General features: G+C 45.3%; 2 protein-coding genes across 3 annotated transcripts in view; both read left to right on the plus strand.

Annotated features, from left to right (window-relative positions):
- si:dkey-44g17.6 (guanine nucleotide-binding protein G(I)/G(S)/G(O) subunit gamma-12) overlaps window positions 1-27,106 on the plus strand; it is a 133,214-nt gene that overhangs the window by 96,757 nt on the left and 9,351 nt on the right. The window contains exons 1-3 of one of the 2 annotated variants that reach the window (XM_036978451.1): window positions 8,781-8,866; window positions 24,747-24,788; window positions 24,889-24,997. In XM_036978451.1, the coding sequence (XP_036834346.1) occupies window positions 24,905-24,997 (93 nt within the window). In that variant the 5' untranslated portion in view covers window positions 8,781-8,866; window positions 24,747-24,788; window positions 24,889-24,904. Of the gene's footprint in view, window positions 1-8,780; window positions 8,867-24,746; window positions 24,789-24,888; window positions 24,998-27,106 lie in introns of those variants that run through there. The other variant, XM_021604442.2, reaches the window with a different exon arrangement.
- LOC118964721 (proline-rich protein 36-like) lies at window positions 15,895-17,691 on the plus strand. Its single transcript, XM_036979062.1, has one exon. It carries the CDS (start codon window positions 15,895-15,897, stop codon window positions 17,689-17,691), a length of 1,797 nt encoding a protein of 598 aa, XP_036834957.1.

A 27,106-nucleotide genomic window follows, 5' to 3' on the forward strand; every position in this document is an offset into this window, starting at 1 on the left:
CGTCTTTGTACCTGTTTAGAGCAGGGTCTGGTCTCTCTCCTCGTCTCTGTACCTGTTTAGAGCAGGGCCTGGTCTCTCTCCTCGTCTCTGTACCTGTTTAGAGCAGGGTCTGGTCTCTCTCCTCGTTCGTCTCTGTACCTGTTTAGAGCAGGGCCTGGTCTCTCTCCTCGTCTCTGTACCTGTTTAGAGCAGGGCCTGGTCTCTCTCTCCTCGTCTCTGTACCTGTTTAGAGCAGGGCCTGGTCTCTCTCTCCTCGTCTTTGTACCTGTTTAGAGCAGGGTCTGGTCTCTCTCCTCGTCTCTGTACCTGTTTAGAGCAGGGCCTGGTCTCTCTCCTCGTCTCTGTACCTGTTTAGAGCAGGGTCTGGTCTCTCTCCTCGTCTCTGTACCTGTTTAGAGCAGGGCCTGGTCTCTCTCCTCGTCTCTGTACCTGTTTAGAGCAGGGCCTGGTCTCTCTCTCCTCATCTCTGTACCTGTTTAGAGCAGGGCCTGGTCTCTCTCTCCTCGTCTTTGTACCTGTTTAGAGCAGGGTCTAGTCTCTCTCTCCTCGTCTCTGTACCTGTTTAGAGCAGGGTCTGGTCTCTCTCTCCTCGTCTCTGTACCTGTTTAGAGCAGGGCCTGGTCTCTCTCTCCTCGTCTTTGTACCTGTTTAGAGCAGGGTCTGGTCTCTCTCTCCTCGTCTCTGTACCTGTTTAGAGCAGGGCCTGGTCTCTCTCCTCGTCTCTGTACCTGTTTAGAGCAGGTTCTGGTCTCTCTCCTCGTCTCTGTACCTGTTTAGAGCAGGGCCTGGTCTCTCTCCTCGTCTCTGTACCTGTTTAGAGCAGGGCCTGGTCTCTCTCTCCTCGTCTCTGTACCTGTTTAGAGTAGGGCCTGGTCTCTCTCTCCTCGTCTTTGTACCTGTTTAGAGCAGGGTCTGGTCTCTCTCTCCTCGTCTCTGTACCTGTTTAGAGCAGGGCCTGGTCTCTCTCTCCTTGTCTCTGTACCTGTTTAGAGCAGGGCCTGGTCTCTCCCCCCTCGTCTCTGTAGCTGTTTAGAGCAGGGTCTGGTCTCTCTCTCCTCGTCTTTGTACCTGTTTAGAGCAGGGGCTGGTCTCTCTCTCCTCGTCTCTGTTCCTGTTTAGAGCAGGGCCTGGTCTCTCCCTCCCCGTCTCTCTCTCCTCGTCTCTGTACCTGTTTAGAGCAGGGTCTGGTCTCTCTCTCCTCGTCTCTCTCTCCTCGTCTCTGTACCTGTTTAGAGCAGGGCCTGGTCTCGCTGACCGACTCAAACATGTCCATTCTGCCTGTCCAGTGAGTTTGTGTTTGTGTGTGAGTTCACAGGGCTGCTGCCTGCTACAGTAGCATTGCGAGGGAGACAGACTGTTGAGGGGTTCTGCTTCCTGTCTGATAAGACCAGATCCCAGCTCAGCAAATACAGCTGGGGGGCACTGACTGCATGGCTTCTGGCTCTTGACAGGAGTGTGTGTGTGTGTGCATGAGTGTATACATGCACATGTAAGTGTTTACTATGCCTCCTGATTGCATTCAGTTTGAATTTGAGCGTTCTATTCACAAACTCTTTTGAACTAAAAAAGCACGGATTGGCATGTTGTGGAGCCAGATGCCATGTCATTGGGCCATGTGACAGGTGCAGCATTCCTTGGCTATAGACAGGCTCACATTCCTGTTTAAACTGAATGCCATCAGAATAGGGAAAAAAGATAGCTTCTTTGCATGAATGGCATCAGGGAAGAATGTCATATGTTCTACAGCTGAGTCACCGGTGCAGGTTTCTGTCTGTCTGTCTGTCTGTGAGGGTAGAGTTTAGTCTGGTCCCTGGCAGCTGATCTGAGACAACCAGACCAGACAGGGCTTCAAGGCTTGTTTGTGTCACACTCCATTATCATTGGAATGCTAATGCTAGCACCGGGTCTGTTATGCTGTCTAGTCTGGAGGAGACACTACTCTCACACACACACACAAATTAAAATGTACTGGTCACATGCGCCGAATACAACAGTAGACCTTATAGTGAAATGTTTACTTGTGAGCCCCTAACCAACAATGCAGTTAAAAAAAATATGGATAACAATAAGAAATAAAAGTAACAAGTAGTAAAAGAGCAGCAGTTAAATAACAACAGCGAGACTATATACAGGGGGGTACCGGTACAAAGTCGATGTGTTGGGGCACCGGTTAGTTGAGGTTATATGTACATGTAGGTAGAGTTATTAAAGTGACTATGCATAGACTATAACAACAGAGAGTAACAGCGGTGTAAAAGAGAAAAGAGGGGAGGGGGAGGGGGGGGCAATGCAAATATTCTAGGTAGCCATTGGATTAGGTGTTCAGGAGTCTTATGGCTTGGGGGTAGAAGCTGTTTAGAAGCATCTTGGACCTACACTTGGTGCTCCAGTACCGCTTGCCTTGCGGTAGCAGAGAGAACAGTCTATGACTGGGGTGGCTGTAGTCTTGGACAATTTTTAGGGCCTTCCTCTGACACGGCCTGGTATAGAGGTCCTGGATGGCAGGAAGCTTGGCCCCAGTGATGTACTGGGCCGCACGCATTACCCTCTGTAGTGCCTTGCTTCCGGAGGCCGAGCAGTTGCCATACCAGGCAGTGATGCAACCAGTCAGGATGCTCCCGATGGTGCAGCTGTAGAACCTTTTGAGAATCTGAGGACCCATGCCAAATCTTTTCAGTCTCCTGAGGGGGAATATGTTTTGTCGTGCCCTCTTCACGACTGTCTTGGTGTGCTTGGACCATGTTAGTTTGTTGGTGATGTGGACACCAAGGAACTTAAAGCTCTCAGTGTGCTCCACTACAGCCCAGTCGATGAGAATAGGGGAGTGCTCGGTCCTCTTTTTCCTGTAGTCCACATTCATCTCCTTTGTCTCACATGTCACTGTGAGCCATTAAAGTCCATGTCATGTGTGATGGGTGAATGTGACATGCTGGTTCCACTGCCATGGCTGGACCTGGAGAGTCTCTTTCAGGTCTTAGCTGGTGTGAGTGCTGTCTCGTGCCTGCATTGGCTCAGGCTACGGGTTCTTTGATTGTTGGAATGTGCCTATCTGTCATTGACTGTTGTGTGACTTTTTAGTGAGGTATTTCACCCTAGCTTGAAAGTAAAACTCTATTTTAAACTCTCTAATAGTTCAACCAAGACCGAGACAGTCGTGGCCAGGTCGCAGTTGCAAATGAGGACCTTTTCTCAACTAGCCTACCTGGTTAAATAAAGGTGAAAAAATACATTCAAAATAAATACATTTAAAAAACAGTAGGGTACTTTGTCTGGGTAGGATGGATGGATTGATATCTTGGTAGGTCAGGCCATCCTCCTAGCCCACTGATGCATGCACAACTGGCACTAAAAGTAGGGCAAAGTAGGAGGAGAGGGAGGGACCTCTCAGTCTCATTCCTGTAGGGGGGCTATTCTCTGTTCTCCTCGTTCCCCTGGGGGTTGTTATCAGTGTAATGCAGCCCCATCACAACCTGTTAACAACCCCCCTGTGGTAATACACTCCATTAGGCACTGACTCAAAGCTAGAGCCTTCGAACCAATACTGTTCCTTCTATGGGGCAAATCCTTACCCACTGGGCACAGACGTCAGGTCAACGTCTAGATTTTATTGGTTTATTGGTTTCAACTAACGTGACCCCAACGTGAAATCAACCAAAAACATCACCATGTTTTAGGTAAAACGTTGGGTGAAAAAAATACTTTTTGGATACTGAATACTGATTGGATTTGAAAAAAAAAAATCAGTTTTCAACGTTGATTCAACGTTATCACGTTGCTATTTATGGTTGAAATTATGTGTAAACATGATTGTTTTTGCCCAGTGGGTACTATTGAGGGCCTGGTTTCCCAAAAGCATAATGATGAACTTAGCCTTAAGATGCATTTGGGAACCCGGCTCCTGGTCAGTCATGCATTGATGTCAATGGGAGACATAGTGAACATTTGAAGTTAGGATTTCCCCTTATGAGAGTAGCTATTGACTTGCAGTAATGCTTTAGGCAACCAATGTTGCATTGTTTGTCATTGTGTTTTTCGGCCAGGCTTCTGGCCAGAGACAAATTGCTATAGCTACTTCCTGATGCGAATTGAAATCATGTGAATCAGGGAAGCATACCTGGCTCTCAGCCTACACATAATGGCAATGTTAGAGAGACTGACTCCTACCCCAGGTTTGTGTTCGAGACCACCTAAAGCGAGACTGATTCAAGACCGACACCGGAGCAAATTGAGTCGAAGTCAAGACCTAGACCGGAGGGGGGTAAGGGGTGTGAGAGCAAGTCAAGACCGAGAACGGAAGGGGGTAAGGGGTGTGAGAGCAAGTCAAGACCAAGAACGGAAGGGGGTAAGGGGTGTGAGAGCAAGTCAAGACCGAGAACGGAAGGGGGTAAGGGGTGTAAGACCAAGTCAAGACCGAGAATGGAAGGGGGTAAGGGTTCATTTACGTTCTCATTTACAACTGCTACCTGGTCAAGATAAAGCACAGCAGTTCGACACATACAACAACACAGAGTTACACATGGAATAAACAAACATACAGTCAATAATAAGTGGAAAAAATACAAATCTATATACAGTGAATGCAAATGAGGTAAGATAAGGGAGGTAAGGCAATAAATAGGCCATGGTGGCGAAGTAATTACAGTATAGCAATTAGACACTGGAATGGTAGATGTGCAGAAGATTAATGTGCAAGTAGAGATACTGGAGTGCCAAGGAGCAAGATAAATAAATAAATACAGTATGGGGATGAGGTAGTTGGATGGGCTGTTTACAGATGGGCTATGTACAGGTGCAGTGATCTGTGAGCTGCTCTGACAGCTGGTGCTTAAAGCTAGTGAGGAAGATAAAAGACTCCAGCTTCACTGATTTTTGCAGTTCGTTCCAGTCATTGGCAGCAGAGAACTGGATGGAAAGGCGGCCAAAGGAGGAATTGGCTTTGGGGGTGACCAGTGAGATATACCTGCTGGAGCGCGTGCTACGTGTGGGTGCTGCTATGGTGACCAGTGAGCTGAGATAAGGCGGGGCTTTACCTAGCAGAGACTTGTAGATGACCTGGAGCCAGTGGGTTTGGCGACGAGTATGAAGCGAGGGCCAGCCAACGAGAGCATACAGGTCGCAGTGGTGGGTAATATATTGGGCTTTGGTGACAAAACGGATGGCACTGTGATAAACTGCATCCAATTTGTTGAGTAGAGTGTTGGAGGATTTTATAGATGACACAGCCGAAGTCGAGGATCGGTAGGATGGTCCGTTTTACGAGGGTATGTTTGGCAGCATGAGTGAAGGATGCTTTGTTGTGAAATAGGAAGCCGATTCTAGATTAAATTTTGGATTGGAGATGCTTAATGTGAGTCTGGAAGGAGAGTTTACAGTCCAACCAGACACCTAGGTATTTGTAGTTGTCCACATATTCTAAGTCAGAACCGTCCAGAGTAGTGATGCTGGACAGGTAGGCAGGTGCGGGCAGTGATTGATTGAATAGCATGCACTTAGTTTTACTTACATTTAAGAGCAGTTGGAGGCCACGGAAGGAGAGTTGTAAGGCATTGAAGCTCGTCTGGAGGTTTGATAACACACTGTCCAGAGAAGGGAGAAGTATACAGAATGACGTTGTCTGTGTAGAGGTGGATCAGATAATCACCAGCAGCAGCAAGAGTGACATCATTGATGTATATAGAGAAGAGAGTCGCCCAAGAATTTAACCCTCTGGAGACTGCAAGAGACTGCAAGAGGTCCGGACAACAGGCCCTCTGATTTGACACACTGAACTCTGTCAGAGAAGTAGTTGGTTAACCAGGCGAGGCAATCATTTGAGAAACCAAGGCTGTTGAGTCATGAAATATTACTTAGTGAAAGTGTGGATATGGCAATCGCGGTTTTATGCGCTGACTGAATGGGAGCTGATAATTCTACGTTTTTATACTCCGCTGGTCTCAGAAAGAAATTACAAGTCCTCATTGTCCAAGACCGAGTAAAATGGAGTAAATTGGATCCATCACGACATCAAGACCAAGACACTCAATATGTGGTCTTGAGACAGGACTCGAGTACCACAACACTGTCCCTACCGTACAAAATAAAATGTAATTTCTTACTTCCCCGCAATCTCGATCTGTCTCCAACACGAGGCACTGCATGCTTTTTTCTCTCATATAGCCTTTCCTATGATCTTGTGCACATACAGCTGTAGGAGACTGGATCAAATTAGGATCCTACAGCTGTAAAGGGCACTAGTTTTATGGGAATCATTCTGTCTGTCTGTCTGTCTGTCTGTCTGTCTGTCTGTCTGTCTGTCTGTGTCTGTCTGTCTGTCTGTCTGTCTGTCTGTCTGTCTGTCTGTCTGTCTGTCTGTCTCAATGTGTAACCTGACACTCTCTCTATGTGTAACCTGACACTCTCTCTATGTGTAACCTGACACTCTCTCTATGTGTAACCTGACACTCTCTCTATGTGTAACCTGACACTCTCTCTATGTGTAACCTGACACTCTCTCTATGTGTAACCTGACACTCTCTCTATGTGTAACCTGACACTCTCCGTCTCACTGGGAGAAAAGGGATATTGGCCCACCCGGTTCAGTTTGAGGAACTGTTTTGTTTTCAGTTTGCTCGAGTCATGTAATGATTTCCAAGAAACTAAATGAAAAATGCTTGGCCATGATCCATGTGACATTGAAGTCAACGACAAGATTCAGACTAATCTGCACAACATCCTCACTTCAAATAGTGCATTTGGAAAGTATTCAGACCCCTTCACTTTTTCCACATTTTGTTACGTTACAGCCTTATTCTAAAATGGATGACGTTGTTTTCATCAATCTACACACAATACCCCACAATGACAAAGCAAAAAGTTTTTTTTTTGTTTTTTTTGCAAATTTATAAAATATTTAAAACTGAAATTTCACGTTTACATAAGTATTCAGACACTTTACTCCGTACTTTGTTGAAGCACCTTTGGCAGCAATTACAGCCTCGAGTCTTCTTGGGTATGACGCTACAAACTTGGCACACCTGTATTTGAGGAGTTTCTCAGATTCTTCTCTGCAGATCCTCCCAAGCTCTGTCAGGTTGGATGGGGAGCGTTGCTGCACAGATATTTTCAGGTCTCTCCAGAGAGATGTTCCATCTGGTTCAAGTCCAGGCTCTGGCTGGGCCACTCAAGGACATTTGGAGACTAGTCCCGAAGACACTCCTACGTTGTCTTAGCTGTGTACTTAGGGTTGTTGTCCTGTTTGAAGGTGAACCTTCAACTCAGTCTGAGGTTCTGAGCGCTCTGGAGCAGGTTTTCATCAGGGATTTCTCTGTACTTTGCTCCATCTATCGTTTCCTCAATCCTGAATAGTCTCACCAGTTTCACATTGTCATTATAGGGTATTGTGTGTAGATTGATGAGATTTTGTATTTATTTTAATCCATTTTAGAATATAGCTGTAACGTAACAAAATGTGGAAAAGGTGAAGGGGTCTGAGTACTTTCTGAATGCACTGTATAATAGGTCTGATTTCTAACTTGAGATCTGTGCACGTATCTAGTTTTTGCACAAATCTTCCATTGACATCAATACATGATTTAGGTGATCATCGGTGTTAAGTGCGCACGTCTATGTACATATACAGATCTTTAGATAGTCCCGAAGGCCACAGAATGGTGAAAAGATGACCATCGGGAAATTAGGAACATATTTAGCAGCTACATATGAATGGTGTCATTGAATGTACAGTATATGGAATAGGAAGGCAGGCAGTTTTTCTATACAGCTCTTTATTCTGCATGTGAGCATCTTGTCCACACGGACTCTCACATACAGTATTCCAAGTTTAGCACGGTGCACAGAAATAGCGGGTTAAAATAACTGTAAAAAGTCTGTATTTTTTGTCTCTTTGATTCATGACTATTTTGTTTTCCCCATGTTGCTTAACTGAATATCAATGAGTATCATAATACACTGTGTACAAAACATTAAGAACACCTGATCTTTCCATGACTGACTGACTGGGTGAATCCAGGTGAAAGCTATGATCCTTGATTGATGTCACCTGTTAAATTCACTTCAATCAGTATAGATGAAGGGGGGAGACAGGTTAAAAAAATATTTTTAAGCCTTGAGACAATTGAGACATTAATTGTGTATATGTGCCATTCAGAGGGTCAACGGGCAAGACAAAAGATTGAAGTGCCTTTGAACGGGGTACGGTAGAAGGTGCCAGGCGCACTGGTTTGAGTGTGTCAAGAACTGCAACGCTGCTGGGTTTTTCACACTCAACAGTTTCCCGTGTGTATCAAAAATGGTCCACCACCCAAAGGACATCCCGCTAACTAGACACCACTGTGGGAAGCATTGAGTCAACATGGGCCAGCATCCCTGTGGAATGCGTTCGACACCATGTAGAGTCCATGGCCCGACTAATTGAGGCTGTTCTGAGGGCAAACGGTGTGCAACTCAATATTAGGAAGGTGTTCCTAATGTTTTGTACACTCCGTGTACCGTGCATATGTTTGAGTGCACTGCAGTGTATACAGCATCAAACTTTGTCCTTTGTGTGAATGTTTGAGTGAGTTGTAAGCAGGGCTAGAGGTGAGTGCAGTGAGTAATTCTGCAGGATTTCAGGGTGCAGTCAGTCAGGTGGCTTCCAAGAAGAGAGAAGTCATGCTGGCTTGTTATGAGAACAACAGTTCCTTCCTCTTACCCTCCCAACAGAGAGAGAGAGGGGGGGGGGGGGTGGCAGAACGAGAGAGAGAGAGACAGAGAGACAGAGAGAGTGAGAGAGAGAGAGAGAGAGAGAGAGAGAGAGAGCGAGAGTGTCCATCCTCTGCTCTAAAGTCCACTCTGGGGGAGGAGGATGGGTGGCATTCCAGTCAGTGAGGTCAGTCTGTTTTGTTATTCTCTACCCCTCGCTCTCCTTTTTACTTCTGTATTCTGTTAGCAGTGATATAGACTCAGTCAGGTGGTAGGCCTAGTGAGTATCTCTCTTTCCACAGTGGCATGATAGGGAATGGTATCATGCATCCCCACCAACCCCCATCCTTTCCCCAGAGTGCTACTGATGATGCCATGATTAGATCATCCTCGTTCTCATTCCAGACTTTTCACATTCCCTCCAAATAAGGAAAGAAATTTCCAGTGCAAACTGTTTTAAAGTCTTAACTAGGGTCTACCACACAAATCTTTACTTCCTCCCTCAGGTGTAGCCTGTAAAAGAAAAGATACTTTAGGACCAGAAAATAAGTTATTCCTATGCCTGGAGTAGCTGTCTGTTGTGTTGTAGCCTGACCACCAGAGACTTTGTGAGCTGCACGTTTGACCTGTGTCCCAGTGTGGAATCAGATCTGAAGTATTATATAGTGCATTCTGAAAGTATTCAGATCTGAAGTATTATATAGTGCATTCAGGAAGTATTCAGATCTGAAGTATTATACAGTGCATTCTGAAAGTATTCAGATCTGAAGTATTATATAGTGCATTCTGAAAGTATTCAGATCTGAAGTATTATACAGTACATTCGGAAAGTATTCAGATCTGAAGTATTATATAGTGCATTCTGAAAGTATTCAGATCTGAAGTATTATATAGTGCGTTCGGAAAGTATTCAGATCTGAAGTATTATACAGTACATTCTGAAAGTATTCAGATTTGAAGTATTATATAGTGCATTCTGAAAGTATTCAGATCTGAAGTATTATATAGTGCGTTCGGAAAGTATTCAGATCTGAAGTATTATACAGTACATTTGGAAAGTATTCAGATCTGAAGTATTATATAGTGCATTCTGAAAGTATTCAGATCTGAAGTATTATACAGTGCATTTGGAAAGTATTCAGATCTGAAGTATTATATAGTGCATTCTGAAAGTATTCAGATCTGAAGTATTATACAGTACATTCGGAAAGTATTCAGATCTGAAGTATTATACAGTACATTCGGAAAGTATTCAGATCTGAAGTATTATATAGTGCGTTCGGAAAGTATTCAGACCCCTTGACTTTTTCCACATTGTGTTACGTTACAGCCTTATTCTAAAATGTATTCGATAGTTTTTTTACCCTCATCAATCTACACACAATAGCGCATTATGACAAAGCAAAAACAGGTTTTTAGAAAATTTGCAAATGTATTAAAAATAAAAAACTATCACATTTACATAAGTATTCATACCCTTTACTCATTACTTTGAGTAGTGAGTACTGGCAGCGATTACAGCACCGCTCATCTGCCACGCTGATCCTCAATACGGGGGCGCCTCAGGGGTGCATGCTCTGTCCCCTCCTGTACTCCCTGTTCACCCATGACTGCATGGTCAAGCACGACTCCCAAAACCATCATTAAGTTTGCCGACGACACAACAGTGGTATGCCACAAACAATGATGAGACAGCCTATAGGGAGGAGGTCAAAGACCTGGCAGTGTGGTGCCAGGATAACAACCTCTCCCTCAGCGTGATCAAGACAAAAGAGATGATTGTGGACTACAGGCAAAGGAGGACTGAGCACGCCCCCATTCTCATCAATGGGGCTGTAGTGGAGCAGGTTGAGAGCCGCAAGTTCCTTGTTGTCCACATCACCAATGAACTATCACGGTCAAAACACACCAATACAGTTTACAGTTGTGAAGAGGGCATGGCAACATCTATTCCCCCTCACGATACTGAAAAGATTTGGCATGGGTCCTCAGATCCTCAAAAACGTATACAGCTGCACCATCGAGAACATCCTGACTGGTTGCATCACTGCCTAGTATGGCAACTGGTCGGCCTCCGGAAGCACGGCACTACAGAGGGTAGTGTGTACGGCCCAGTACACCACTGCCATGCAGGACCTCTATACCAGGCGGTGTCAGATGAAGGCCCTTAACATCTCCAAAGAGTCCAGCCACCCTAGTCATAGACTGTTCTCTCTGCTACCGCACGGCAAGCGGTACCGGAGCGCCAAGTCTTGGTCCAAAAGGCTTCTTAACAGCTTCTACCCTCAAGCCATAAGTCATAAGTCTCCTGAACAGCTATTCAAATGGCTACACGGATTGTGGTGAAGCCCCACCCGTTGTCAAAGCTGGAGACCTTTATGTCTTCAAGACACCACTACTAAAACCAGTCAAACCTTGGACACAGATCACACACACACACACACACACACACACACACACACACACACACACACACACACACACACACACACACACACACACACACACACACACACACACACACACACACACACACACACACACACAAAGAATCCCCCAAAATCTTAAAAAAAGCCTTATTGCACAATGTACAACATGTGCAAAGCAATCCACAATTGGTGCAAACTTATCACATGCCATTTCTGCTCAAACCCTGCACCTCCTGTACTTTGAGCTGATTGTTTTACTGCCATAAGAGGGAGTCCACCTGGAATGTTGTTTCTATGGAGCATGTTGTTGTATCTAAATTCATACTGTGGCATTGTTGAATACTTGTTTATGAATGGCTTGAAGGGCATTCTAAGGCATGTATTATTTCCCTATAACGCACGGTATATTTGCAGGGTAAATTCAATGGTTATAGTTCATTCTTACACCTTCTATGTTTGAGCTGCTTTTGAAAGCAAAGGTCGAATTGAAAACATTACTGGCATTGATGAATTCGATTTTCATACTGCTAGGTTAGGACTGATGTTTGGTTAACAAAACTAGCAAGTTTGTTTGTTTATTATTAGAATTATAGCCATGGCATGAAAAAAGGGATAATCAACTCGGGGCTCTATGCATTCTCTGGAAAATAATGCAACTCCATGGAACGCATAGCACCTCGTTGATTGGCCCTTACATATCTTTGAACAGGTTCTTCTTGAACTTGTACATGGACACTAGCTTTGCATATTATCACTTTAATGAGTTTGTGTTTTCTCTAAACTATTAATTGCATGTGCATCATCAAATCTGCATGATTCATCTTGTTTGTGCACTGTGCTTCTGTTTGTTTCACTGTTTCACCCTTACAGAAGGTCCTTTAAAACATACTTTACTGTTTCACCCTTACAGAAGGTCCTTTAAAACATACTTTACTGTTTCACCCTTACAGAAGGTCCTTTAAAACATACTTTACTGTTTCACCTTTACAGAAGGTTCTTTAAAACATACTTTACTGTTTCACCCTTACAGAAGGTCCTTTAAAACATACTTTACTGTTTCACCCTTACAGAAGGTCCTTTAAAACATACTTTACTGTTTCACCCTTACAGAAGGTCCTTTAAAACATACTTTACTGTTTCACCTTTACAGAAGGTTCTTTAAAACATACTTTACTGTTTCACCCTTACAGAAGGTCCTTTAAAACATACTTTACTGTTTCACCCTTACAGAAGGTCCTTTAAAACATACTTTACTGTTTCACACTCTTTACAAATGTATTTTCTCTTGTGCCATATACCATCATAAAAAGTATCATCATCTCAATGTTCTTGTGCTAACAATTTACAGTAACTTTACGTTTTATGTTTACAACGAAATGAGTTATGGCCCAGTTAGTACTGTATATAGTCATGATGATCGGACTTACAGCATTTGACAGATAACAGAAAGAACACTGAGCATGCATGTTATATGAAAGATAAGAGACTGAAAAAAATGTGTGTGTGTGTGTAGTTCTCATCCTCAGAATGCCCATATTCCATTCCAAAAGGCCAAATTATGTGTCATCAACAATGGCCCCACCTCAGCCTGCTGGCAGTGGATGCATACCAATTGGCACCCTATTCCCTATATATTGCACTACTCATATGCCCTATATAGTGCACTACTCATATTCCCTATATAGTGCACTACTCATATTCCCTATATAGTGCACTACTCATATTCCCTATATAGTGCACTACTAGGGCTCTGTAGTACACTACATAGGGAATAGGGTGTCATTTGGGGTGCTGGCAGTGTCTCATCTCTGCAGTTTCATGCTCTTTGTCCTCTCCATTAGTATAATACAAACAGGGACTTCAGGTGTTTTTGTGTTTTGTTTGCTTTTGAGACTCAAACCCCTTCCGTCCATAGGCAACGTGACATACACCTCACCTCCACCTCTTTTGTTGTTGTCATTTGCAATGTAGATGTCAGTCATTCTTAATCAAATAGTCTGAAGGTACACAGGCCCCTGGGCTATTTGGCTGAGAATTGTCAGTTCTAGCCTATCATTTGAATTGCATAATGATGGCCTACTAGAAGGGAGTCCTTGTCTGTTTCCCAAATGGCATCCTATTCCCTATATGGTGCACTACTTTTGACCAGGGCCCATAGGGTCTGGAATGGAATCGTTAATAGGGCTTAAATCCTGAATGCAACAGGAAGGAAGGACATGCATTATAAAGAAGCATCATCTTTTTACAAATCACCCACCCTGTATTCCCCTCATGCTTGTTCCCTGGAGGTATTGGTATACATTGCATGTCTTCTTGTTCCAGCTCTGGCAGTCAGGAATGTCTTGTGGTAAATAGAGGAAAGGTGACACCCCTCTCTGCCAGCTACCTTGAAGGGATTACACACAGCAGTTGAACTTTGCACATGATGTACACAAATGTTTTGCCACAGAATGAAACAGCACAGCAGGAAATGGAAGGAGCATTAGATACTGAGTGTATCTGTTAGTGGAACCACCTCATTCTGATGAGACATACTTTTGAATATTGTTCTTTCATAAGGCATGTTCAGTACATCCAGAAAGTATTCAGACCCCTTGACATTTTGTTATCTCACAGCCTTATTCTAAAGTGGATGAAATCGTTTTTTCCCCTCATCAATCTACACACAATACCCCATAATGACATCACAATACCCCATAATGACATCACAATACCATATAATGACATCACAATAACCCATAATGACATCACAATACCCCATAATGACGAAGCAAAAACAGGTTTTTAGAAAGTTTGCACATTTATAAAAAATGTCAAACTGAAATATCACATTCACATAAGTAGTCAGACCCTTTACTCAGGACTTTGTTGATGCACCTTTGGCAGAGATGTTCGATTCGGGTTCAAGTCAGAGGAAGGCCCAAAAAATTGTCAGAGACTCCAGTCACCCAAGTTATAGTCTGTTTTCTATGCTACCGCACGGCAAGCGGTACCAGAGCGCCAAAACTAGGACCAAAAAGCTCCTTAACAAATTCAGACTGGTGAGAATGTCCTGTCTGCTCTGCTTTAGATAGGAACTCAACAGTACTTCCTTTTACACAAGAACTGAAAGGTATATTTTTGTCATAATGCTGACAGAATTGTGTAGTTCAGCAAAATAGTCCAATCAAGCTATTAAGAAATAGGTCATATATATTGCCAGCTGTACTGGTGCAGTCAACGTGAGAGAAGCATCACAAGGTAGTCGTATAACAATGAGGGGTTGTGGGCCAGCTGGATTCCTATCCAGTGAGCCACTACTGCAGTCAGTCGGGGCCTCTGATCTGTCTAGACACAGGCGAGTCATTGGCTGTTGGTTGTTGAGATCCAACTACTCTAATTCTGCTCTGAAATACAGAACTGCTCCAGGCAACAGGAAGTTGCTTTTGTGTGTGTGTGTGCGTGTATGCGTGTGCATGTGTGTGTGTGTGTGCATGTGTGTGTGCGTGTGCATGCGTGTGTGTGCGTGTGCATGCGTGTGTGTGCGTGCGCATGCGTGTGTTCATGTGTGTGTGCGTGTGCATGTGTGTGTGTGCGTGTGCATGCGTGTGTGTGTGTGTATGTGTGTGTGCATGCGTGTGTGTGTGTGTGCGTGTGCATGCGTGTGTGTGTGTGCATGTGTGTGTGCATGCGTGTGTGCGTGTGCATGCGTGTGTGTGTGCATGTGTGTGTGCGTGTGCATGCGTGTGTGTGCGTGCATGTGTGTGTGTGTGCATGTGTGCATGCGTGTGTGTGCATGTGTGTGTGCATGCGTGTGTGCGTGTGCATGCGTGTGTGTGTGTGTGTGCATGTGTGTGTGCCTGTGCATGCGTGTGTGTGCGTGTGCATGTGTGTGTGCGTGTACAAGCGTGTGTGTGTGCGTGTTCATGCGTGTGTGTGTGCGTGCACACATTTGTGTGTGTGTGGAGGGGGTTCCTCAGCTCATTTCTCAATCCTCTGGGGGATTTAAGCCTATGCGGTCAAACTGCTGTAACTTCAAGCCAGCTCTGTGTGCCGTGCAGTCACAGAAGTTTTTCTCCCAGGTGGGTTTTACAGTCACCGGTATCAGACCAGTAGTAGACTAGAGGCCTCAGTCCTTTCAAACCTCTTACTCAACAGGAAACAGTGGCCTCCGCCTAGTCTGGTCTGGCAGTGTAGCACACAGTAAGTAGTTACAGTCACTGACTGCCCTGCTTAGCATGGATTTCCTGCTTTCCACTTAATGACCCACATTAGTTATATCACTGTAGGGAAAGGAATGAAACACCACCACCCAGAAGCAGCAGAATATTAGCCTGGTCCCATATCTGTTTGTGCTTTATAGCCAACTCCTATGGTTGTTGTATGACAGCACCAACAGCTCTGGAACCAGGCTAGCATCACCTCACTGTTTCAGGAAGGGCTGTAGGAACCCAGCTGTCTTTCTGATTGAGATACTCACTTATCAAGTTGGAAGAGGTGATAACATCTCATCACACCTACCTCATAATAGAGATGTTACTGAGTTACAGGTTTTGTAAATAGTAAGCTGTCTGAGTGCTTATAGACATTTCGCAAAGTTACATGACTTGAGAAACAGGATACTGGTATTACCCTGGCTTTGAGAGCTTAAGAGGAGTTGGAAGATAATGAGAGCTGCACCGTGTTCTGTGTCAGTTTGGTGGCAGTTAGTATGTCATTATTTGCAATAACTACCTGAGCAAGAACAAACACAACATTTCCTTTTCTTATTAACCACCTGAGATCCTAGACGCTGCCACACACAAAGATGAGCTCTCATCCCTTCCTCAGCCCTCCCCTCCTCAGCCCTCCCCTCCTCAGCCCTCCCCTCCTCAGCCCCCTCGCCTCAGCCCTCCCCTCCTCAGCCCCCTCGCCTCAGCCCTCCCCTCCTCAGCCCTCCCCTCCTCAGCCCTCCTCACCTCAGCCCTGCTCTCCTCAGCTCCCCTCCTCAGCCCTCCCCTTTTCAGCGATCCTCACTCCTCCCCTCCACAGCCCTCCCCTTGTCAGCCCTCCTTTTGTCAGCCCTCCCCTCCTCAGTCCTTCCCTCCTCAGCGCTCCTCAGCCCTCCCCTCCTCAGCCCTCCTTTTGTCAGCCCTCCCCTCCTCAGCCCTCCCTCCTCAGCGCTCCTCAGCCCTCCCCTCCTCAGCCCGCCCCTCGTCAGCCCCCCCCCAACCTTCCCCTCCTCAGCCCCTTCCTAGAACCTGCCACACACAAAGATGAGCTCTCATCCCTTCCTCAGCCCTCCCCCAGCTCTCCCCTCCTCAGCCCTCCCCTCCTCAGCCCTCCCCTCGTCAGCCCTCCCCACCTCAGCTCTTCCCTCCTCAGCACTCCTCAGCCCTCCCCTCTTCAGTGCACCTCCGCCCTCCCCTCCTCAGCCCTCCTCTCCTCAGCCCTCCCCTCCGCAGCCCTCCCCTCTTCAGCACTCCTCAGCCCTCCTCTCCTCTCCTCAGCCCTCCCCTCCTCAGCCCTCCCCACCTCAGCGCTCCTCAGTCCCTCATCCTCAGCCTTCCCCTTGTCAGCCCTCCTCTCGTCAGCCCTCCCCTCATCAGCCCTCCCCTCCTCAGTGCTCCTCAGCCCCTTCTCCTCTTCCCGCCTCTCGTCAGCCCCCCTCCTCAGCCTTCCCCTCCTCAGCACTCCTCAGCCCCCCCTCTTCAGCCCCTTCCTAGAACCTGCCACACACAAAGATGAGCGCTCATCCCTTTCGCAGCTCTCCCCTCGTCAGCCCTCCCCTCGTCAGCCCTCCCCACCTCCTCAGCCCCCCCCAGCTCTCCCCTCCTCAGCCCTCCCCTCGTCAGCCTTCCCCTCGTCAGTCCCCCCCCCCTCAACCCCCCCAGCTCTCCCCTCCTCAGCCCTCCCCTCGTCAGCCCTCCCCTCGTCAGCCCCCCACTCGTCAGCCCTCCGCTCGTCAGCCCTCCCCTCGTCAGCCCTCCCCTCGTCAGCCCCCCCCCTCGTCAGCCCTCCCCTCGTCAGCCCTCCCCACCTTCTCAGCCCTCCCCACCTCGTCAGCCCTCCCCTCCTCAGCCCTCCCCTCGTCAGCCTTCCCCTCGTCAGTCCCCCCCCTCAACCCCCCCAGCTCTTCCCTCCTCAGCCCTCCCCTCGTCAGCACCCCCCTCGTCAGCCCTCCGCTCGTCAGCCCTCCCCTCGTCAGCCCTCCCCTCATCAGCCCCCCCCCTCGTCAGCCCTCCCCACCTCCTCAGCCCTCCCCACCTCCTCAGCCCCCCCAGCTCTCCCCTCCTCAGCCCTCCCCTCGTCAGCCCTCCCCTCGTCAGCCCTCCCCTCGTCAGCCCCCCCCCCACTCAGCCCCCCCAGCTCTCCCCCCCTTCAGCCCTTCTCAACCCTCCCCTCCTCAGCCCTCCCCACCTCAGCTCTTCCCTCCTCAGCGCTCCTCAGCCCTCCCCTCGTCACCCCCCCCTTCTCAGCCCCCCCCCTCTGTTCAGCGCTCCTCAGCCCTCCCCACCTCAGCCCTCCCCTCCTCAGCCCTCCTCAACACTGTCTCAACCCTCACACTTTTATCTCTCTAAAGCCGACGCCAGAACACGATAGGGGCAGGTTAACAAAAGGATGAGAGACAGTCAAACGCTTCCATGCAAGTGGTGTCATTTGGCTGTGATGGATACAATAGATAAGGCATAGCACTGAGGCTTAGTGTTGAGATGTGCCAGAGCAGACAGGGTTGAATAAAAGTTCATGATCTGATCTGTAATGCTCAACTATGCCAAGAGGGTATCACTCGCTCTGCAAGCTAAGCAGCAGTCAACCTCTCTGAGCTGAGTCTTTGTTTTCAGGTCATCCTGCATGATGACAGCTAGAATGTTTACAGGTGTTTATGAATTGTAGCTGTTCTGAAAGTATGTCGAATGACGTTTAAGCAAGTTAGCAACATAGAGGGACACATGAAAATGAATGTCCCTCACCACCACCCTTACCAGCTTGTGAGCTTTTCCATTGCTGGGTAGCAAAGAGGGAGAGAACCTGTTTAATTTGCTTAGCTGTCCTGATTGTTCTAAAGTAAGATAAAATGCCTCTAATGGACCCGGAGAGAGTGTTGCGTGCGAGGCCCTTTTCATTACGCTGCTTCAAGGTAAATGGACTGCATGCAACAGATTTAGTTTGCATGACACCCCTCCTCCCCGTTCCTCCGCCCTTTATCCTCCTCTGTGTGTGTGTGTGTGTGTGTGTGTGTGTGTGTGTGTGTGTGTGTGTGTGTGTGTGTGTGTGTGTGTGTGTGTGTGTGTGTGTGTGTGTGTGTGTGTGTGTGTGTGTGTGTGTGTGTGTGTTTGTGCACTGTGTATTAATAGAACCAGATGGTGGAGCGTTTCATTGATGTGGCATCTGGTCATACACACTGTGCCAGACAGATTCTCCCTTTGACTACTCTCCAGACAGATTCTCCCTTTGACTACTCTCCAGACAGATTCTCCCTTTGACTACTCTCCAGACAGACACTCTCTCCTACTCTCTCACATGTCACCCTGTTGCCTGCTGAAAGAATAGTGTGCATAGATGATCTCATATTTACTGCTAGGCTACAAATGACCCCAGTTTTGTGAAGACACTGATAATGATCGAATGAAAAACAAATATGTTGAATTAAGATCAAATATACAGTATGCTTCCTGAAAGGAAATGATGCACGTCAATGTCAATGTGTAAACACACCTGGGATCTTGACTTTGCCTGTCATCCATCTATTGACTGGCTTACGGCGGTATTATATGAAGAATAAATACACTTCAAAGCAAGACTTAATCCATGGATGTTGTTCACCTTCCCTCTCACTGCAGGGTGTACATGCGCTGGAAGCCATAGATGGACTGCCGCTGTGTCTTAGGAAATCTTACATCAAAGACATCTTACTCACAAAGCTTTGGTCACTTTCTGACTGATTGGGAATCTGTCTGTTGTGTTGTGTGGGACAGGCCACACACAGCACGACTCTGAAAGTGTGACTCTTGGTGAGATACACTACAGAAACTGAAAGACAAGATAACCTGATTGCCTTCACATCAAAGCCCAGGTGGGAAGGAAGATACGGAGGAAAGGGTGAGAAAAGAGTCTGTGTGACATTATTGTTCTGGGTATAACCTCAGCCGACCACCTAATTCACTACTTCCCTTCACAGAGCTCTGTGGAAGAACATATATCCCCTGTATATAGCCTCGCTACTGTTATTTTATTGTTGCTCTTTAATTATTTTGTATTTTTTTACTTCAGTTTATTTTAGTAAATACTTTCTTAACACTTATTTTTCGTAAAACTGCATTGTTGGTGACTCAGTGGCTAAGAACCCTTCTATCCGGTTGAGTAGATTGTAAATAAAACACCTTGTTGTCCACCTAAAGGCACCCCACTATTCCCCATTATTCTGTCTGAACAACAAATAACTGCACAGTAAATCTGTCATCATCATTAGAATCACTTAGAATCAATATGGCACCTCTTACGGTCAATACTCAAACCTGCTTGACTGTCATTCCTGTTGCGTTGCATCTACAGTTCTTCAGAATTCTGAAATGTTCTTGAAATGTCTCCAGATGTGTTCCTTTCATAGCACACAGCAAATTGGCCAGTGTTAACTAGTGTAGATCTTTCACTTTCTAGTGTTGATTCAATAGTTAAATGAACACTAAAGAGTTCAATTAACATTCAGTGGAATGAAATAACCCCACTGTTGGTGTTGATAACCAGAGTTGAAACAAAACCACACCCATCTTTATTATATTTCCCAGCATGCTCCATTGCAGGTTGATTATTATAATTATTTGTTTCAATATCTATGTTTTTATTAATCTTATGTTACTCCAATATAAACATAAATTTTTCGAAACGAATCCAATCTGTTAGTAGTTGGACTTGCATCCGTTACTGAAATGGTTATTCCAGTTTAAATACTTTAGTTTAGATGTAGTATCATCTTAGTCTTCCCAACCCTGGCAGTCATTCTGAATCCAGGTTGCTGGTGATTTTTTTCTCTCAAAATGTTGGATATCCCCTCTCTGGCTAGATTCCAATATGAGTTACACATCACTTTGCAAGCCAGCATACTGTGACTTGCAAGGCATGATGTGGCCTGTAAACCATGTGTTTCAGGCCACTGTATTAGGCTAAAACTAGGCCATCAAAATAAGACCTATATTGATTGTAATATGCATTGTATTGTCTTAAATAATTTAACTTTAATTATTAATGATAACAAATTCACTTAGGATCTCACTTGGCAAAGGCCACAGGACTGAAAATGAATGAATGCAACCACCATGTCTGTCAGTAGCAAACACAGTCTTAGGTGGTACTGATAACTACAATATTCACTCGAATGGTACCCTGGGAAATATGCAAATAAGGAACAATACTTTATTTGCATAAAATAAGGTGTTGAGTGTGTGTGGTTCTTCGAAGAACCATCCCATTTAAGGTTCTTCTGAGTGTACTATGTTTGTTTTTCTATGGGTGGAGCTTTTACACTAGATCAGAGAGCCTGTGTCTTTTCCCTGCATGGCTGACTAGCTGCCTGCTCTGTCTCCCAGTCCCAGATAGCATCAGGCTGTCTGAGATTAGTACCCATGAGGGTGCAGTTCAACTTTCTTTTTTTACTCCCGGACCCTATTTTTGGTCCCTCCATTTTGCACATCACCCACTGTCAGTCCGGCAGCGTCAAGCATCTAGTCGCACTGATAACACGTCTGTATTGTTCCTGTGGGGCTCTAATGTCCCCCGAGCCTTGAGAGCTCATTGTACTATCATTGTAGTATCAGGTTTCAGACACATTTTTAGGCCCAGGCGTAAGGCCAAGCCATCTTGTTGCTAGGCAGTTTAGTAGTGCGGAGGATAGATAAAGGACCTGCTTATTCTCTCATGGCCATTAGCCTACCAGTTAGGGACTGATTTTCCCATTGGCCTACCAGTTAGAGACTGATTTTCCCATTGGCCTACCAGTTAGGGACTGGCGGTTAGTGACTGTGTATCGGTGGCAGGATTAGCTTCTGATTCAGTAGTAGTGCAGAGGATCGATAGGCTGATAATAGATGATATGAGATTTGTTCTCACAGCTCAGCCCAGTCTCTCTTCTTACAATTATCCCTCAATCTCTGAATATAGCCAGTGTCTATTTCACACAGTGTATTAGCAATACAGTCATTGATAATATCTATAACAAGTAACCATAGTAAAGACCATAGTTTCACCAAAGTAGGTCTTAGGTATCTCAACCGTTGATGTGGTTTATCTGTGTAGTAATGTCTAAAGAGAAGCAGGTAGTGTCATAATTATAGTTACACACCACAGGTCAGAGCTCGTCGTTAGTTGGACCTCTCAGAAACCTGCTTCTTCTGGTGTAGTGACAACCCACTTGTGTACACACCAGAGCCACACTACAGCAGCCACATTACAGCCACATGAAAGCAGTGCCTCAGTGGTCTCAGAGCAGTATATGAATAGTATCAATGATGCAGTGTGCTGTAGTAGATGGCATTACTAAAGACTCCAATCTGTGGTTCAGAGAGGTGGCTGGGTAGCAGGATGGGATGCTAGCTATGGCATTCCTACAGATAATCCCTGACCCTTGGCTGCCTTTCCTGGACGAGAGAGCAAAGCAGGGAGGTGGTCCTATTGGCTGGCTAATATTTGTAAAGTGAGAATCTGTGAATCCCTAGACTTAGTCCCTCCAGCACATCCGACAGGGGTCGCCCAACTGTGGCTTTTTCCTGCCCAGGAACAGAGAGTTATTTCAGGGTACATCAGAGGCCTGGGAAGAACCTCAGTGAATCAGGACTAATGTCCCAAATGACACCCTATTTCCTATATACGGTGCACCTCTTTTGACCAAGCCCCATAGGGCTCTAGTCAATACGGAATAGGTCCCTGGTCAAAAGCAGTTTACTATATAGGGAATAGGGTGCCGTTTGGGAAACAACCAGGCTGTTCCTAGAGGAAAGCCAATCAGCACGGCTGGTGTCAAACTTACTTTTACTTTTTACTACTGAAGCATTAGCAAGACCATGGACAACAGCTTTCAGCTTGTGTCAAAGCCACAGGGAAATGCCACTGCCAGCCCAGACGTGTATGTGTGGTCTGGTGGTGGTGGGCACCTCTGCTGCCAGCTTTGCCATGCCAAGTGGGCCTCTTACAGTATCCTTGTGGACCATGTCCTTAGGTGGTCTGACCAGGTGTGGAGGGACTATCCGGTATAAATCCTATGAACCCCTGGTCGTGGCCACCTAAAAACAGATGCACAACGAAACCCAGCTGCGTCACAGAATGACTCTAAACTGCATTCCAAATGGCACCCTAGTCCCTATTTAGTGCACTACGTTTGACCAAGGGCCATAGGGTTCTGGTTAAAAGTAGTGCACTACATAGGGTGCCATTTTAGGCACTCACTAATACTGCACATACTAATACTCTTATGTACTTTCTTTAAGTAGATATAAGATATGATTAGATTTGAAGCCTCTACAGTTCCTTTTAGTCTGACTTTCCTATTGCCTACAGCATTAACCTGATCCATACATCTAGCCTCCTTTACTATGACATCACTGAGAGGTCAGACAAAACAAAGGTCAAGACAAAGTAGCACCAACTGAACACACTTCATTGAGTTGACTAGACAAAAGCTAGTTGTTAGTGTTGCACACAGTGGCACTCAGCCCATTGACCCTCAAGCACCTCCTCTTTATGGTCCAAGCCCTAGCTGCTAGCCTCACGTTCAGTCTGGTGCAGACGTTAGTTAGACACTGGGTTAGTAGCCCTTGTCTGATCCAGCCCTCCGATTATGGCCTTCTTCCTGTGTTCACTCTATCATCGTCTGGTCAGTGTAGTGGTCTGGCTGTGTTTTAAAACCCACTGTTGCGCAAATAACAGAGAAATGCACATTAAACCACTCCTGTGTCTAGCCAAGCCAAGCCCAAAAAAGGCACTGAGGCAGACATGAAGTTGAAGGGCTCGTGAAGTGTCTCAGAGCATTGAAAGATGTATTAATTCAAGGAAAGCTGCGGTGTGGAAGAGGATGAAGTGTCTTTGATTATATCAAGATCCTCACGTGAAGGAAAGCGTGTTGAGACTGTGGTTGAGAAGTGTTTATTTGTCAGGATACTTTGTTTCTATTCCTATACTTACTCCTTGTGGTACTAAATCTTTATGTTCCTGTCTGTTTGGGTGACTAACCACCTCTGCAGCTCTCTCCTCTTCCGACCGCCTCTATTTTTAAAACCGGAACATATTTAATAATTTATACTTCCGAGGGGAATTGAACTGGCTGTCTGGCTGGGGATACATCTTCCTGTGAATGGAGGAGGAAGGAAGGAAAAGGAAGGGAAGGAGGAGAGGAAAGGAGTGGGTTGGTAGGGTGATTAGAGAGATGTATGCTTCCGATGGAGGTCTCTCCCATCCAGTTTGTACTCAGCTGAACTGTGGCTGGCTGCAGATGACTTTATTCCATTTCAGCTTCCTTCCGTCCTCCTCCTCCATAAACCTCTCAGCCATTGTAATAGGAGTACATAGGAGGCGGGGCGATAATGCTTGTATTTTCCTTTTGACCCACATTCAAAAGTGTCACACAAGCATGAAGATGTCATGATCGAGGGGGGGGCATTTATGCAGGAACCAATGGGATGCTCAATGGTGTTCCTGTATGCCCACATACAGGAACGCCCCGAATTGCAGCCCGCAATCACACACTATTGGATTCTACTGGAAACCAGACTGGAAGTGAGGGAGTGAAGAAGTTAATGAGTTTTTGGTGGCGAGAGAGATGAAATGAAGTAACGTTTTTTGTGACCATCAGCTTTGAAATCAGCATATTTTGCAGTATGGTTTGCACAAACAAAGTACTAGGGTAGTGAATTGATGTTGCTTCAGCTGTAAGCTAGCAAGGAACGTTAGCCTACAATTAAAACCGGAAGCTACCGGTATCGTCTTGCATTGTTCTAGCCTGTATGGACATTGTTTTGAACAGTTTCAACACTTCTACATGCCGTGTTGCATTATTCAACTGTGTTCATTTCTGTGCAGCATGAGTAGGGAGCTAACAATGCAGCCCAGACAGCTCTAGCAATGAATGGAGTGGAGCAGGCACTTTGCTCTTCACTCTATGAAGGGGCTGCATTTATACACAGACTTGATCCTCTCAATCACGTGAGACATTTGACAGAAGTATCGAATGTACATTTTTTGTATTGAAATTCTAAGTTTTGGTATACCCGTGCAACACTAAGACCAATGCAGACTGCCCATGTTGTGCAACCACTTTCGTATATGCCAGTCTGTGCGTGATGTGCGTTAGCTTGTTCGTAGGTTGTTGGTTGAGTAGTAAATTGCAGATTAACCTCCGACTTTCACTTTTGGAAAGTTACTCTGGAGAGGAAGGACAGTAAGAGTAACAGCTGCGTCTAGCCACAGCGTGTTTGTATGTTCTGTTCGGCAGCTTGTCAAAGTTCTGTTCCTGGCACTTAACCATCTTGGGTTATTCTCCAACACACCATCTGCTGTACAAAGACGTAAGACGTGCCTGCTGATGTAGCTGGGATACCTTTTATGAGATTGTTATCCAGGGACTGTCTGTTCAGCTGCCCTATATGGATGTTCAAATGTTGGTTTATTGTGCTTTTCTTTCGTTTTTTCCAGATAAGCCACAGAAAAATTGCCAGTACTCCAGAATTAAAGAAGGTATTTCCAATATTAATTTAATAAGTCATTCATTTATTGTCAGTCATTCTTTTCCATAGTGTTATACAGTACTGAGTCCAGTATGTGTGTTTCAACACAGGTGTGTGGAGACCAACATGTCGTCAAAGATGCAGAGTTCCAATAACACAGCCCATGCCAGGAGGACAGTCCAGCAGCTGAGAATAGAGGCCAGCATTGAGAGGATTAAGGTATGCTTCTCAAACATAACCCATAATTACCTAAGACTGTACGTACAGTGCCTTGCACAAGTATTCGACCCCCTTGAACTTTGCGACCTTTTGCCACATTTCAGGCTTCAAACATAAAGATATAAAACTGTATTTTTTTGTGAAGAATCAACAACAAGTGGGACACAATCATGAAGTGGAACGACATTTATTGGATATTTCAAACTTTTTTAACAAATCAAAAACTGAAAAATTGGGCGTGCAAAATTATTCAGCCCCCTTAAGTTAATACTTTGTAGCACCACCTTTTGCTGCGATTACAGCTGTAAGTCGCTTGGGGTATGTCTATCAGTTTTGCACACCGAGAGACTGAAATTTTCTCCCATTCCTCCTTGCAAAACAGCTCGAGCTCAGTGAGGTTGGATGGAGAGCATATGTGAACAGCAGTTTTCAGTTCTTTCCACAGATTCTCGATTGGATTCAGGTCTGGACTTTGACTTGGCCATTCTAACACCTGGATATGTTTATTTTTGAACCATTCCATTGTAGATTTTGCTTTATGTTTTGGATCATTGTCTTGTTGGAAGACAAATCTCCGTCCCAGTCTCAGGTCTTTTGCAGACTCCATCAGGTTTTCTTCCAGAATGGTCCTGTATTTGGCTCCATCCATCTTCCCATCAATTTTAACCATCTTCCCTGTCCCTGCTGAAGAAAAGCAGGCCCAAACCATGATGCTGCCACCACCATGTTTGACAGTGGGGATGGTGTGTTCAGCTGTGTTGCTTTTACGCCAAACATAACGTTTTGCATTGTTGCCAAAAAGTTCAATTTTGGTTTCATCTGACCAGAGCACCTTCTTCCACATGTTTGGTGTGTCTCCCAGGTAGCTTGTGGCAAATTTTAAATGACACTTTTTATGCATATCTTTAAGAAATGGCTTTCTTCTTGCCACTCTTCCATAAAGGCCAGATTTGTGCAATATACGACTGATTGTTGTCCTATGGACAGAGTCTCCCACCTCAGCTGTACTCACCTCTGCAGTTCATCCAGAGTGATCATGGGCCTCTTGGCTGCATCTCTGATCAGTCTTTTCCTTGTATGAGCTGAAAGTTTAGAGGGACGGCCAGGTCTTGGTAGATTTGCAGTGGTCTGATACTCCTTCCATTTCAATATTATCGCTTGCACAGTGCTCCTTGGGATGTTTAAAGCTTGGGAAATCTTTTTGTATCCAAATCCAGCTTTAAACTTCTTCACAACAGTATCTCGGACCTGCCTGGTGTGTTCCTTGTTCTTCATGATGCTCTCTGCGCTTTTAACGGACATCTGAGACTATCACAGTGCAGGTGCATTCATACGAAGACTTGATTACACACAGGTGGATTGTATTTATCATCATTAGTCATTTAGGTCAACATTGGATCATTCAGAGATCCTCACTGAACTTATGGAGAGAGTTTTCTGCACTGAAAGTAAAGGGCCTGAATAATTTTGCACGCCCAATTTTTCAGTTTTTGATTTGTTAAAAAAGTTTGAAATATCCAATAAATGTCGTTCCACTTCATGATTGTGTCCCACTTGTTGTTGATTCTTCACAAAAAAATACAGTTTTATATCTTTATGTCTGAAGCCTGAAATGTGGCAAAAGGTCGCAAAGTTCAAGGGGGCCGAATACTTTCGCAAGGCACTGTATATATTACATTTTTCATCCTGCAAGAACTGCCTTCGCGGACCTTCTTTAACAATTCCACAACGAATACCTAATACATACAAATCTAAATAAAGGAATGGAATAAGAATATGCAAATATATGGATGAGCAATGTCAGAGCGGCATAGGCTAAGATGCAATAGATAGTATAGAATACAGTATATACACTACTGTTCAAAAGTTTGGGGTCACTTAGAAAGTTCCTTGTTTTTGAAAAAAATAAAAGTACATTAAAATAACAGAAAATTGATCAGAAACACAGTGTAGACATTGTTAATGTTGTAAATTACTATTGTAGCTGGAAACAGCAGATTTTTTTATGGAATATCTACTTACGCGTACAAAGGCCCATTATCAGCAACCATCACTCCTGTGTTCCAATGGCACATTGTGTTAGCTAATCCAAGTTCATCATTTTAAAAG

The sequence above is a fragment of the Oncorhynchus mykiss genome, chromosome 5 (assembly GCF_013265735.2).
Source record: "Oncorhynchus mykiss isolate Arlee chromosome 5, USDA_OmykA_1.1, whole genome shotgun sequence".
In the NCBI taxonomy this organism is placed as follows: domain Eukaryota; kingdom Metazoa; phylum Chordata; class Actinopteri; order Salmoniformes; family Salmonidae; genus Oncorhynchus; species Oncorhynchus mykiss.

What these genes read in the sequence shown, in the direction of transcription:
- LOC118964721 (XM_036979062.1), top strand. Translation starts at nt 15,895, where the DNA reads ATGAGCTCTCATCCCTTCCTCAGCCCTCCCCTCCTCAGCCCTCCCCTC.